The sequence below is a fragment of the Artibeus jamaicensis genome, unplaced genomic scaffold (assembly GCF_021234435.1).
Source record: "Artibeus jamaicensis isolate MK-2021 breed Jamaican fruit bat unplaced genomic scaffold, CSHL_Jam_final scaffold_847, whole genome shotgun sequence".
In the NCBI taxonomy this organism is placed as follows: Eukaryota; Metazoa; Chordata; class Mammalia; order Chiroptera; family Phyllostomidae; genus Artibeus; species Artibeus jamaicensis.
Genome location: NW_026522057.1, coordinates 11,328,469 through 11,343,766, shown reverse-complemented (window position 1 = coordinate 11,343,766; position 15,298 = coordinate 11,328,469). Strand labels below are relative to the sequence as shown.

The 15,298-nt window shown below is 40.8% G+C and overlaps 1 protein-coding gene across 1 annotated transcript in view; it reads left to right on the top strand.

Annotated features, from left to right (window-relative positions):
- HDAC1 (histone deacetylase 1) overlaps positions 1-15,298 on the top strand; it is a 34,171-nt gene that overhangs the window by 12,698 nt on the left and 6,175 nt on the right. Inside the window, exons 3-5 of the mRNA XM_037149424.2 lie at positions 8,783-8,900; positions 13,331-13,405; positions 15,045-15,183. Of these exons, the coding sequence (XP_037005319.2) occupies positions 8,783-8,900; positions 13,331-13,405; positions 15,045-15,183 (332 nt within the window). The remainder of the gene's footprint in view (positions 1-8,782; positions 8,901-13,330; positions 13,406-15,044; positions 15,184-15,298) is intronic.

Sequence of the window (15,298 nt, the reverse complement as noted above, 5' to 3'; positions counted from 1 at the left end):
CCCGGAGCTATCTATTGCACATCTGCATCATGCCAGTCTGGCACCAACTTGCCTCCTTTCTTGCCTCTCCCCCTTTCGCCTTCCAAGTCAGTCAGATCAGATTCTGCCTCTTTCCACCCTGTCCTGACTGGAAGGATTATTTACTAGGCCCACTCAGCTTACTCATCTTCAAGAATCACCTCAAGCCCTCTTTCTTGTATTCAGCATATTTTTGTTGAGAACTGTCATACCCCAGGGACTGTATTAACCTCTATGAGAGATATTGAGAAATTTAAAAATGGATTCTATCTTCAAGTGACAGGAAAAGTAAACTAACATTTATTGATTGCTAGGTGCCTGGCCAGGGTTCCCTATTATTTTACGTAACTATTTTTTTTAAAGATTTTATTATTTATTTATTTTTAGGGAGGGAGAGAGGAAGAGAAACATCAGCGCGTGGTTGCCTATCAGGCGCCCTTCACTGGGGACCTGGCCCACAACCTAGGCATGTGCCCTGACTGGGAATCAACCAGCGACCCTTTGGTTTGCAGGCTGGCCCTCAGTCCACTGAGCCACACCAGCCAGGACTATTTTATGTACTTCTTATAATAACTAACTTATAGCTCAGAAGACAAGCTCAGAGAGGATAATTAACATGCCCGAAGTCACATAGCTTTTAATAGACGGGCTAAGATATTCCAAACCATATCTCTCTGATTCCAGTGTCTGTATCTGTCCATTTGTCCTTTTTTTCCTTCCTAAACAACCTTTTAACAAGAAGTCTAGAGGTAGATGTTCTTAGGATTTTTTTTGTCTACGTCATCAGGGACCCAGGCTTATTCTACCCTTAGCCATCCATAGCTTATGTGATTTCATCCTCATATTTTTGCCTTGAAGTCACATGATGGCTGTCTCCAAATAGCATGTCTTCATAGAGCAGAACCTAAAGAGGAATGGGACAGGAGTAAGTGGACCGCTGTCCATGGTTCCCACCTAATACTCCCCCTTTGATTAAAGAGGAAAACTCTCCAGAAAGTTCCCAACACATTTCCCCTTAAATTTCAATTGGTCATTTGCCATGCTTAGCTCATCACCAGCAGTTGGCTTAGATTAATCATATTTGATCCCTGGGGTTGGGTACATTAATACCTAAGCAAACTGGGATATGTCACCAAGAGAGAAGGGTTCGAATGGCTCTTCAGGAAGCAACCAACAGTGGCTCTCACAGAAAATAAAATACCTTATTGGCAATGATCTCGTGTGTGTGGTATTCTTATTATAAACTTCTGAAGCAAAACCTCAATATTATACCTCTTCTTCCGAAATATCTAGACCTTGTTATCTTTAATGTGATCTTTTTCTGTCTCTGGCCCTATTTTTGCAATGAGTGTGAATCTTTTGTCCTGTTCCCCTAACATTGTTTGTCTGCATTCATCTCTCCGTCTTCTGCTTTCTCTGAGCTATGATCCTAGCATTCCGCTTCCAGAGCACAGGTAACCATTTTAATGTTTGTCCTGAAATTGATGGCTTTTGAGAGTCAGTCCTGAAAGATACTCCTTAGACTTCTCATGGAAGGTGCTGTGTTCTGTCCTATACCTGAACAAGACATGTTGAGGTCTTTTTCAAACAATTCCACTCTTTTTGGTCCCTTCTCTAATTCTGTCTCCATATGTATAATTAATCTCTCCTAGAATCTACATCCCCACTTTCATCCAGGCACCTTTCTATTTACGTAATCAAAAATCTTGCTCTCTTTCTTGTCTCGGATGCTAATTTTGTATATTCCCAGGCTTCTTATTCATCGCCTTCTGTTCTTTTTTTTTTTTTTTTAAGATTTTATTTATTTAATTTTAGAGAGAAGGGAAGGAAGGGAGAAAAAGAGGGAGAGAAACATCAATGTGCAAGAGATATATCGATTGGTTGCCTCTTTCACATCCCCAACTGGGGACCCAGCCCTGGAACTCAGGCATGTGCCCTGAGTAGAAATTGAACCAGTGATCCTTGGTTTCTCAGACTGGCACTCAGTCCACTGAGCTACACCAACCAGGGCTGTTCTTTCGTTCTTTTTTTTTTTTTTTTTTTTAAGTATTTTTATTAAATGTCATAGATATTGCCCTGGCTGGTGTAGCTCAGTGGATTGAGCGCGGGCCTGCGAACCAGAGTATCACGGTTCGATTCCCAGTCAGGGCATATGCCTGGGTTGCGTTGCAGGCCAGTTCCCAGCAGGGGACGCATGAGAGGCAACCATACATTGATATTTCTCTCCCTCTCTCCTTCCCTTCCCCTCTAAGGATAAATAAATAAAATCTTAAAAAAAAATAAAATACTGTAGATGTGAAAGAATTTTCATAAAATATATGTAAGATATTTTTAAAAAGAAAATATATATAAGATATAACAAATCACATTATAATTAATACCACTTAGTTTAAGAAAAGGAACGTTTACATGACTGCTAAAGCCCTGTGTGCTTTTCTCTGGTCCTATCTTCCCAGAGTTAACCTCTGCCCTGAACTTGGGGGTGGATTATTACTTCCTGACTTTTCTGTATAGTTTTACCAGTGTGTGTTCATAAACAGTACATGTTTTAGTGTTACATGTTTGCATGTTACATAGATGAAGCCATATAATATTTATTATGTGATTTGCTTGCTCAACATGTTCCTGAGTCATGCACATTGATGCATGTGGCTGAATTTATTTTCACTATATTTCATTGAAAGAGTTACTATAATTTGCCTATTTTATTAATGGTGGGCCTTTGGTTGGTTTCTAGTTTTGTTCTATTATTAACACTGCTGCTGTGAACATTCTTAAATGTGTGCAGATATGCTGCAGTTTCACTGGAGGATTTACTAGGAGTAGAATTGCTGGGTCAGGAGGTGTGCACATAGTCACACTTATTAGATAATGCCGTCATGGTTCCACTTGCCAGCAATGGAGAAAAATTGCATCGTTCTAATTTTTTTGACTTGATTTTTTCATGTAGTTTAATTTTTTTTGCCATTTTGAGTAAGTGTGAAATGGTATTTTATGATTGTTTTAACTTGTATTCCTTGGTTACTAGTGAGCTTTGAAGATCTTTTTGGGTATTTATTGACCATTCAGATTTCCCTGTTGAAGTTTCTATTCAAGCTTTTTGTCCATTTTTGCATTTGATTGTCTGGGTTTTATTTTTGTTTTAACTGGACCTCAGATGCACAGAATAGGGTTAATCATTATCCTTGGCTCATAAGCATCAAAAGAAGGCTCATACTTGGCCTTCTTTTTTTTTAATTGATTTTATTTTTTATGTATTAATTTACTTACTTAATATTTTCATAATGCAGGGAACATTGTTACAACCCAATCACTCTTCTAAATTTTGTGTTTATTCTCTTGCTCTTAAAAAAATAGTTATCATATGTGTATGTTCCTAAACAATATATAGTATTCATTTACTTGTTCTTGAATTTTCTTTTTTAACTTTTTATCTATTGATATTCAAGAGAGGGAGGGAAAGAAATACTGATTTATTCCACTTATGTATTCATTCGTTGCTTTTTTTTTTTAAGGAAGATTTACATTTATTTACTTTTAGAGAGTAGGGAAGGGAGAGAGAAAGAGAGGGAGAGAAACATCAATGTTAGAGGAAGAAACATCTGTCAGTTGCCTGTCATATACTCCCAGCTGGGGGCCTGGCCTACAACCCAGGCATGTGCCCTGACTGGGAGTCAAACTGGAGACCTTTCAGTCTATGGGACATTGCCCAACCCAAAGGTCTCTGGGACATTGCCCAACCCGCGGAGCCATACAGGTCAGGGTAAGGAAGATGATGGGTTCTTAGAGTAAGATTTGCTTTTTCTTTGTAAAAGAATCAGCTTTTGAGATGGCCTTTGTCCTTCAGAAATTTGAGATAAAGATGAATTTCAGATTGCAGGAAGAACATGATCAAGACACTGGTGGGCCCTGGCTGGTGTAGCTCAGTGGATTGAGCGCGGGCCTGCGAACCAGAGTATCACGGTTCAATTCCCAGTCAGGGCACATGCCTGGGTTGCAGGCCAGTTCCCAGCAGGGGACACATGAGAGGCAACCACACATTGATGTTTCTCTCCCTCTCTCCTTCCCTTCCTCTCTAAAGATAAATAAATATGATCTTTAAAAAAAAGACACTGTGGTGGGGCGCTCTGTCTTGTTGAAGAGCTGTTTGTCTGCAGTATAATATTTATGAAACAGGGCAGGGAGGGATTTGATTGGAAAAGGAAAGTTCTAAAGATCCTCAATTACCATGTTAGACTTTAGAATCTTTTTTTTTTAAGTTATTGGTTTTAGAGAAACATTGATTTCTTTTTTCACTTATTTATGCATTCATTGGTTGTATACGTCTTGACTGGGGATTGAACTCGCAACCCTGGCATATTTGGCCCAACTAAGCTACCTGGCCAGGGTCAGAATCTTTTATAGTTAGGAAGCCATTGAATGTTTGAGAATGGGGCATTGGCTTTTTAAGATTTTTGTGACACCATTACAGAAGCTGGATTGGAAGAGGATAAGGCTGGATATAAATGGGACCAATTAGGAGGCCAAAAATAATCCAAGTGAGAGTTTATTTTGGCAACGTATTTACTGAGCACCTGCTAAGTGCCAGGCATTGTGCTAGTTAGTTCCTTAGAATAAAGACAGACCTGCTCCTGGCCTTCCAGGGTGGACCAAACAAATGCAGTTTCTATGCACTTTGAATGTTTATGATAAGTGAAGTCAGGATTCTTAGGGGTATTACTTCAGTGAGTTTCTTTTTCTTTTTTTATTCATTTTAAAGAAGTAGAAATATCAATTCGTTGATTCTGGTATGTGTCCTGACCCCAGGGATTAATCTGCAACTTTGGCTTTATTGGGATAATGCTCTAACCACCTGAGCTAGGTGGCTACAGCATCCATGAGTTTCTTGACTGAGAAAACAGTGGTCAAGGACAGTGTTCTAGGGGAATTACCTTTTCAATTGCAACCTAAAGGTTGAGTAGAGGAAGTGAAGAGAATAGTAATGTAGGCCATAGCATGTGCACAGTTTTAAAGATGAGAGAGAAGTCTGTTGGAGAATTGCAAGTAAAATTGTGCTTGGCAGAATGGTACAATTAATGCATGAGATTTTTTTGTTGAAGTACCAAGTTAGTTTACCTACTGGCTCTTTTAATTGCTTTGAACTTGGTATTTCCTGGGCTAGATTGTAAAATATTTAGAGGGATTCTAAAAAGGTGAGCAGGGATCAGGACCAGATTATTTTGGTTTCCCAAACTAGGTTAAAGAGTTCAAACTTGATCTTGTAAGTAATGAAGCCTCTGAAGGGTTTTTAGGAGGATGTGACATGATTCAGTTGAAATATAGACAGATTACTCTGGCTGTAGGGCGATAGGATTGAGAACAGACTCACAGTTGTTAAAGTTGAAGCTGGGATACCACTTAGGAGATTATCGCCATAATCCAATGTGGTGTCCTGGGGATGGAAGTAGACAGATTTGATAGATACACTGGCAGTAGTTTCAGGACAAGTGGAATGCAGTAGTCGAGGAAAGAGGAATCAAGGGTGATAACTCAGACTTCTGTCTTAAGCAACTGGGTGGATGGTGGTTAGAACAGGAAACCCAGGAAAGAGGAGCATAGGAGAAATATAGTGGTGGGTGTGATCAAGATTATGGAGGGATAATGTAAAAGGGATTGACAGTTGATTGAAGTGGAAGAAAGGATAGAGTTAAAGTTGACACTTAGGTTTTCGGCCTGTGTGGATGTTGGCATCATTCACAAAAAATAGTGAAAGAGAAGTTCTGGAAGATAAATTAAATATGAAGTGCCTCTGGGATTCGTGGGTGGAGCTGGCTGGGAAACTGTTGGAATTGTGAACAGAGATTACCGTATTTTTAGGACTACAAGATACACCAACCCATAAGATTTTAGAGGGGGAAAATTTTTGAAGCGAAAAATGTGGTAAAATATTTAATAACCTGTGACCCTGCTCCACTGCTGCTCCCCCTGCCCTCCAGCGAGTCAGGTAAGCTACATTCAGACTATAAGACGCACCCCCTTTCTCCCCCGCCCAGAATTTGGGGGGAGTGTGTCTTATAGTCTAAAAAATATGGCAAGATGGAGAGTTTGGATAGTTACCTGTCTAGAGGAGATAGTCAAAGTGAGCTTGGATAACATTGCCAAGAGAGTAAAGGGCTTAAAATAGTAAAACAAAAAGAAACAAACAAAAAAACACCTTAGTATTTGGAGCTAAGCCTTGCTTCTTTCAGTGTAGGTGGGTTTTTTTTTAATAAAAGTGTCCATCTTTCAGTCTTACATTTCTCATTATATTTAGTGAGGATTAAATGAGAATCACATTGTACCTGGAGCTAGACCTCAAGAGTTTCCTAATCCAGTTTACTAGTTTCTAACCTTGGGCCAATTATTTAACCTCTCTGCTATAGTTCAAAGTGAGGATGCTAATAGTACGAAGTTTAAAAGGTTGTAAGGACCATATGAGATGGCACATAAAGTGTCTGAAACAGTAACTAGCACCAAGGAAACACTCAGTGTTAGCTGTATGTGGGAATGTTAGTTGAAAATGCTTTATAAACTATAAAAGTATTTGTAATTAGAAGAGTGTCATCTTTGAAGAAGACCTACCTTGATGGGATGAAGAGAAGAGAATTTTTTTAAAGGTTCAACATTAATAATAATTTTTTTAAAGATTTTATTTTACTTTTAGAGAGAAGGGAATGGAGGAGAAGCAGAGGAAGAGAAACAGCACTGTGCAAAAGATGTATCAATTGGTTGCCTCATGCATGCCCCCAACTGGGGATCTGGTCTGCAACCTAGGCATGTGCCCTGACTGGGAATTGAACCAGCAACCTTGTGGTTCCTTTTGGTTTATAGGCCTGTACTCAGTCCACCTAGCCATATCAGCCAGGGCATGAGAAGATAATTTATTATTTTAGATTTTGTTTCTTTATTTTTAGAGAGGGAGAAAGAGAGGGAGAGAAACATCAATGCGTGGTTGCCTCTCATGTGCCACCCACCCACTGGGGACCTGGCCCACAACCCAGGCATGTGCCCTGACTAGGAATGGAATCAGCAACCCTTTGGTTCACAGGCGAGCACTCAAATCCACTGAGCCACACCAGTCGGTGAGAAGAAAATTTTTTAAAAGAAGGAAGGAGAAATCAGAATGTTGGACTACCCAGGAAATTACTATGTCAAGTTTTAAAGGGAAAGATGTCATCAGAATTGTTGGTGTGATGATGATTTATAATATTTTCCATTTATAAGGTCTGTCTGGAAAAAGTCCAGCCACTGTTAATATAACGAGAATAGTTTACATGACATCGATGTAACCTGGCAGCCAGGGTGGGTGAACTGGAATGTGCATGTGTGAACAATGATGATTTCCCTGTACTAGTCAGTGGGGTGGTAGACGCCATTGAATGAGCATGTGCGCTGTGTGGCTGTTGCATTCAAAATGACTGAGTAGAGCTACTAGTCTGCATCAGATTTTGTGTTAAGCTTGAACATTCCTCTGTGGAAAATAATTCGGATGATGTAGAAGGCACGGCTATGGGCAACTGGTGATTGGCAGTTTCTTGATGACAACACACCCGCTCATGCATCATGTCTCTTGCAGAGTTTTCTGTTGAAACATCAAATCACCTAGATGACTCAGCCCCTCTACAGCCCAGATTTGGTGCCCTGTGACTTGTGGCTTTTCCCAAAACTAAAATTACATTTGAAATGGAAGAGATTTCAGACCGTTGATGAGATTCAGGAAAATATGGTGGGGCAGCTAATGGCAATTGGGAGAACTGTGTGAGGTCCCAAGGTGCCTGCTTTGAAAGGGACTGAGGCGTCATTGTCCTATGTACAATGTTTCTTGTATCTTCTTCAGTAGATGTCTGTATTTTTCATATTACATGGCTGGATTCCTTCTGGACCGACCTCGTATTATAATTATTAGTCACCCCTTCTTTTTGAATTTTTGAAGCCATTTGGCCCATAATTATATATTGTCATATTTGATATTAAAAAGAAGTAGCCCTAGCTGGTGTGGTTCAGTGGATCGAGGGCCAGTCTGTGAACCAAAGGGTCACTGGTTCAGTTCCCAGCCAGGGCACATGCCTGGGCTATGCTGGGTCTCCAGTGGGGTGCATGTGAGAGGTGGCTGGACATGGATGTTTCTCTCCCTCTGCCCCTCCCCCACTCTGTCTATAAATAAATAAATAACATCTTTAAGAAATAAAATAAAAAGAAGTAATAATTTGGCCCTGGCCAGTGTGGCTTGGTTGGTTGGAGCATCATCCTGTGACCTGCAGTCTTTGTTTCTCTCTCACATCAATTTTCTCTCTGTTTCTCTCTCTCCTTTTTTCTGTCTCCCTCTCAAATCAATAAATGTATCCTGGGGCAAGGATACAAAAAAAAGAAGAGGAAGAAGAAGTAATCGTTTGTAAAGCGCTTCACAATTTAGAAAGATTTAACAATCTCATTCAGTTCTCACAACTCCCCTGTAAGGTAGGTATTATCTGTCTATAATAAAAGAGGACACTGAAGCTCAAGAGGTAGACTTGCCTAAGCAGCAGAGTTTGAGTTGCAGTCTGAGTCTTCTGATAATGACTCTCCTTTGGTAGTTTTATTGCCTAATTACACTGTAAGTTTCTTGAGGTCAGAATCTAACCAATAACTTATTTTTATCCTTTTTAGCACCTAGTTTAATGCTGGGCAGATATGCATTCAAACTAGACTGAGTGAAGATTGGTGTGTAGTCCAGAATAACATGCCCTTTCTCCTCTCTACCCTCTAGCGGCCTCACAAAGCCAACGCTGAAGAGATGACCAAGTATCACAGTGACGACTACATAAAATTCTTGCGCTCCATCCGCCCAGATAACATGTCTGAGTATAGCAAGCAGATGCAGAGATGTAAGTCCATTCTGTTCTCTCCCTGCCTTCAAGCTCCCCTTTGGATCTCTCTTTCAGTTGGAGGGGCCCAGCCTGCTTTCCTCTGTACTTCCCATTCAGCTGACACCTGATTTCCCTTACCTCCCAAGGGTGCCAAAGTACTTTTTTCTCAAGTCTGGTTTTCCTTGTTTCTGATTGTAAGGAACAGAGATTTAACCCTGTCTAGTTAAGTTCACAACATCTTGCCAAGAAAACAATAGTTATTGTAATGGGAAAAGCACCGACCTGGGAGTGGGAATATAGATACTGCTCCCAGCTCTGACAACTAACTACTGGGCAAGTCATTTCCCCTCAGATTTTTCTTTCTTAAAATGGACTGGATGTCATCCCGTACAACTGACCTGCTCCTACTGTGTTAGTATTCATTGAAAATTTAATAGACGTGAGCAAAGATATGGGAATTGCCTGAGAGAGTGGAGGCTGCTGGGTAGAGGGGGCAAAGGGGAAAAATTAGGACAGCCATAATAGCATAATCAAAATATAATTAGAAAAAAGAATTCAGCAGCTGGTTAGGACAGACTCTAGATGATACAATCTTTGAGTTGAGTTGATTCTACCCCTGCCCTCTGGGACTTGAAACTCAGAACAGGTTCCGTCTCAGAAGCAACACTCAGTTTGTAGGAATTCTGGGGGAATATTATAGCTGTGGGGGGGAAATATGTTCAAAGTTGGGAAGAACTATCATACATGACTTTTTGCTTGTGTTACTTTAGAAATTCTCACTTGGCACCTAAGATCTCAGTAAGTCAATGTACTGTAACAGCATTGTTCAGAAGAGGTTTTAATGGCTTATGACAGCTTATTTTGAAATATCAGGAAATCTATGGCATTTGTTTGTTGCTACTGGACACGAGTAGTCTGAGTCCCAAAGCAGAAAGTTATTTATTTGTTGCAGTAATTGTGCAGGTAATGATTACAGAACCACAGAAACGTTCTTTGAAACATTACATTTCACAACTGCAGGAGCTGCTGGCCCCTCTAAGTGAAGTATTTGCTCTCTGAATTAGCAGGGTCTTATTTCCTTTCAAGGTGAGACAAATTCATTCCTTTGCTCTAGGTGGCTTTAGGGGTTTTCATTACCCATGTAGGCTAGCAGTCAGGCTCCACTGTCTGCAGAGAGGGCTCTTACTAGAGGAGCAGCTTGGTGTTAAGGCAAGAAAATGAATTTCTTGTTTTGATTTGAATCCCTTAGCTCTGCCACGTAGAAATATGGTCTTGAGTAAGTCTCCTAGCCTCTCTGAGCCTGTTTTCCCTTCTCTAAAAAGAAGACAGTAGTGCCTATCTCATAGTGGAGGTTGGGGGCAGGGATGAATGAGATAATGTATTCAAAGCACTAATTCTCACTGAATAGTAGCTTTCGCTAGTATGACTTACAACTTTTTTTATTTTCAAATCTGTCAAGGCAGACAAAATAATAGGACCTTGGGAGTGTACAGGCTTGGCTCTGGTTCCCAGATTGCTGTAATTTTCCTGAAACTAACACTCTAAACTTTTGCATTCATAAACTAGGTCTGGGATTTTTCTCTCATTAAAGATGTGGAGTAGGAAGAATGAGGCTCTTCTATCTTGTGGGCCTCAATAAGGACCACAAGGTACCTTATTGCCTTGATTTATAGGGTTATAGAAAGATGTCACTTAGTACAGTGCTTTTTAACCAGGGGTGTCTGCAGAAGTACCAGGGACGTAAGAACTGAGCTCTTTAAAAATATTTACCAATACCTAACCTAGGAAAGTCTACCTGTAGTACCTGTAACAAGACCAACTAAGTCAGGTTTCCTTGCTCTTGGCTAGAATGATAAATGCTTTGTGGTCACTTTGAGTCTTTGAGAAGCTTGATAAGAAGCGAAAATGGAAACATGAATAAATGCAGTTTTTTTGGCAGATAGTCTTTCAGAACATGAGGCTTATGGTGGAAACATGATAAAAGGGATTTATGGTGGTAAAATTTGGAACCATTCTTATCCGTTTTATAGATTACAAACTGAGACCCAGGGAAGTAAAATATTTTTGCTAGAGTCACACAGCAAGAATGGAAAATAATTCCTGGCTGATGTGGCTCAGTGGATTGAGCATCAGCCTGTGAACCTAAAGGTTGCTAGTTCAGTTCCCTCTCAGAGCACATGCCTGTATTGTGGGCCAGGTCCCCAGTAGGTGGTGCACAAGAGGCAACCACACCTCGATGTTTCCTCTTTCTCCCTCCCTCCCCTTTCTAAAAATAAATTTAAAAAAATTTTTTTAAAGAATGGAAAAAGGAATTCTCCAGTGGTAGAATGAGAATGGAATTCTAGTCTCCTGATTCTGGAATGTTTTTAAATATGTTGCGTATAAAATATTTCAGACATAAAAGAAGTATAAGGAAATAACATAATGAACATCCATGTACGCACTACCCATCTAAGAAAGAAAATACTACCAATATAATCGAAGTCCCCCTGGGCACCTCTTGTTGATCACATACCTTTCTTTCCTACTCCCCACTCCTGTCCATTACCACCACTGCCAAGATGTAAGTGTTGTCCAGAAGTCAGCGTTCAATCCTGTGCATCTCTTTCTGCAGTATGCTTTTTACTGCCTTTCTACCCATTTCCGCTCCCCTATTTTTCACCCAGTATTGCTCACCTTCCATCTAAAGCCAGCCTAAGAATGAGAAAAGTATTTGTAGTAGAAAATGGAAAACTCATAGAAAAATCCTTCCTCACCTTACAGATTAGTCTAAATGAGGGTCTGCTTTCCCATTTTCCCCTTTCCATCTCTAATCACACAACTCGTTGAGCTGGGAACAATGGGCTGGCCTTTTGAGCCACATGTTGGTTGGGGGTCTGGAGGGAAATATTTTTTCCTTGTGTCTTAAAACACTGTTTCCTCCCATGGAGGCTCCACATCCCGAATGGGAATGCAAGCAAAACTCTGGAAACCCAAACAGGCAAAACCCACTGCAGGAGGAAGCAGCCAGAGGGGGGAATCGGTTGCCAGTGGATAAATAGCCTGGCCCCAGGGACCAAAGTCCTTATTGACACAGTCTCCCAGTATTTACCCAGGGAGCTGGGGAGAGAGCCACCCACTGCACTCTCCCTCACGCAGACCACGCTTCCTCAGATCACTGTGTTGGCAGGACATCAGATCAGGGCACCCTCCAAGTTTAGGGCATTGTGAGAGTTGGTAACTCTCGTGGGTATTGCACACCTTGCGCTTCAGCTGTGTCTCAAGAGGTAGGTCACCACAGTCCAGGCTGGGCTCTCCTCTTCTCTTCATTTTAGGGGTCCCCCTCCTTGCTCTAATTTGGGAACCCCTTTTTTATAACAGCGGATTCAGTGGGAAGGCTGGGACAAGAGAATAAGGCTCTAGCCCTACCCTTGCCTCTAACTTCCTGTATATCATTGATGTCTCGGCAGTTTCCTTTTCTGAGAGGAGACTTGGAGCCATAAGGTTCCTCTAGCTCTGTGAGTCTACAGCCTTCAGGTGTGCTTCCCTTCCTGTCTTTTTTCATTTCATTTACATTATGGTTTGCATGTGTTTCATCATTATGTGTTAGTTGGTACTTTTGCCCCTTTAGGCCTGAAATAACTTTACTCCAGTTGTCACTTGTGGGTATAGTAGAATGAGCACTGGACCGTGAGAGTCAAGACACCTGGACTGTTTCTGCCATTGCCTGGTTGTATAACCTTGGACGAGTCAATTAACTTCTCTGTATGTGCTTGTTCCTCTGCACTGGGGTTATCTGTCCATCCAGCTCAGGGGGTTGTTACGAGAATCAAATGAGAAATCACTGGGGAAAAGCCAGAGTATATTTTTCATAGGCTTTTAGGACAGATAGGCCAATACTTCATTCAGTACTGCCTCTGCCGTTTACTAGCAGTTCACCTCTCGGAGCCTGTTTCCTCATTTAAAAAATAGAACCAAATTTTACCTAATATGGTTGTGTGAGGATAAATCACATCAGGTATGGAAAGCATTTAGCAGTGTTTGGCATGTTGTTAAACGTTCAGAGAACGATAGTTTTATAGGTCTCTGTCCTTCATTTCCTTGTTGGTCAGCCAGAGTGAGGTCCAGGAAAAAACCCAGGCTGGAAGAAGAGGCTAAATTTTTCTCCCTCAAGGAATGAATCAGCATTTTCCAAGTACTTACTTGCTAAATGCTTCCCCATGTAAGATTTCTATTAATCTTCTCAACAATTGGGTGAGGTGGATATCATGATCACTTGTTATAGATAATGAGCCACAGTTGAACGAAGTTAAATGCAATGAGCCAGTTACACAGCCAGTAAGTAGTAGAGTCTGGACTAGAACCCAAGCCTTCTGAATCCAAATTCTGGTTTCTCCATTAGCTCATAAATCTCTAAACACAAACTAAAGGAAACTCTGGAAAATAACCTTTCTCTTATGTCTTTCAAGTCAACGTTGGTGAGGACTGTCCGGTATTTGACGGCCTGTTTGAGTTCTGTCAGTTATCTACTGGTGGCTCTGTGGGTAAGGAACACACCTCCCTCCCTGAGCGCTGTGCTGGGTTGTAACCGTGAGATCTGTCTTTGAGGTCACTATCCTAGTAGGGTTGATCTGTGACCATATGAAATGATCCTGTGGGTTTTTAGCCTAGGTCTTCCAAATGTCCTGGTTCCATCCCAACCAGGCTCAACCTCTGACATGGTACTGACAAGTATTCGTATCTGTCCTCTCCTCCCGTGCGATCTTATGTACAGGAATTCCCTGCTGATCTTACGGCTTGTTGAGATGCTGTATGTAAAAGCAATTTTTGAATTGCATAGTGCTATAAAAATGGGAAGTATCATTTGTGTCTTACACAAGAGCATGGTAGTTATCTTTGAGATCAGAATGATGCCCTATATATTGCTCACTTCCATTAGTAACTTCTAGATTACCTCTAGGATTGCTCTAAACACTTTTTCTTAACAAATATTTATTTTCTTTTTAATTTTTATTTTATTTATTGATTTTAGAGAATGAGGAAGGGGTGGGGAGAGAGAGAAACATCAATTTGTTTTTCAACTTATTTATGCATTCATTGGTTGATTCTTGTATGTGCCCTGTCTGAGGATCGAACCCACAACCTTGTGATACACTCAGAATGATGCTCTAACCAACTGAGCTACCCAGCCAGGGCTTAACAAATACTTATTTTCTTATGATCATTGTTTTCTCTCCTCCCCCCTCCGTCCCACCACCCAATGTAATCTCAGAAAACAAAGAAGTGCATGAAAAAAAATGCCTACAATTACACTGCTATGGATAACCATTCTCACCGTTTTGGAGTTTGTATGTCCGTTTGTTTTTCTGTGTGTATATATTTTGACATAACGTATATTCATCTGTGTTTCATATAAATGCGTGCATTATATCTATATACATTTGTGGCTGCATTTTTTTACTTAGCAAATCTTTAAAGTTTCTCTTTCTATAGTAGATACAGCATGAATTTTAATGGCTACATGATTATTCCATGTTATGGACCTGCCTCAGTTGATACAATTGGTTCCCTCTTGTTGGGTCATTTGGATTATTCATGTTTTTATTGCTGTTAAAATTACACTTTAACAAATGCCACAAATGCACTTGAACATTTGACTGTGTATTTCTCTCTCACTTCTTGGATCTGTGTGTACTTTAAGCCTCTACTACCTTTGATATCTTCAAATTTTGTCTTACTGTGAACCATAGTAAGAAATACATGTATACTTCCAGTCTAGGTTGTGTGTACAGACACACACACACACACAAGCACTCATAACCCTTTCTCACTCTGAAGCCAGTTTTACTGAAGAGCAGTTACCTTTACTGTCATTCTCATATTTTTACTCTACTCTGTTTTATTTAAAAATATATATACTGGTCATGACCCACTAAACCAATTTTAAGGTCTACTGAGGGGTTATCACCTTCAGTTTGGAAAATAGTTTTTTAAAGTACTAACCCCATGTTTACAGCCCTGTTGGAATGAGGCAGGAGGGAGAAGACTGGCTTGTGGGCTGTACAGTACAGCTGTTTTTATAGGCAGGTCCTACCTCTCACTGGGTTCTCTGGGTTTCTTTGGGAGAGGGGGAGGGGGAGAGTGGCTTGGTAATAGGCTTATGTTCTCTCTTCCCACGCCCAGCAAGTGCTGTGAAACTTAATAAGCAGCAGACGGACATCGCTGTGAATTGGGCTGGGGGCCTGCACCATGCAAAGAAGTCCGAGGCATCTGGCTTCTGTTACGTCAATGATATCGTCTTGGCCATCCTGGAACTGCTAAAGTATGCCTGCCTGGCCTTGTCTTTTGGAGGAGCACCTTAGGCCAGGTTCCCACTTACCTTTCCCCGGGGCTTGCCTCCCTAGTTTGCTTTTCCTAGCAGTGTGCTGGCTAGGATA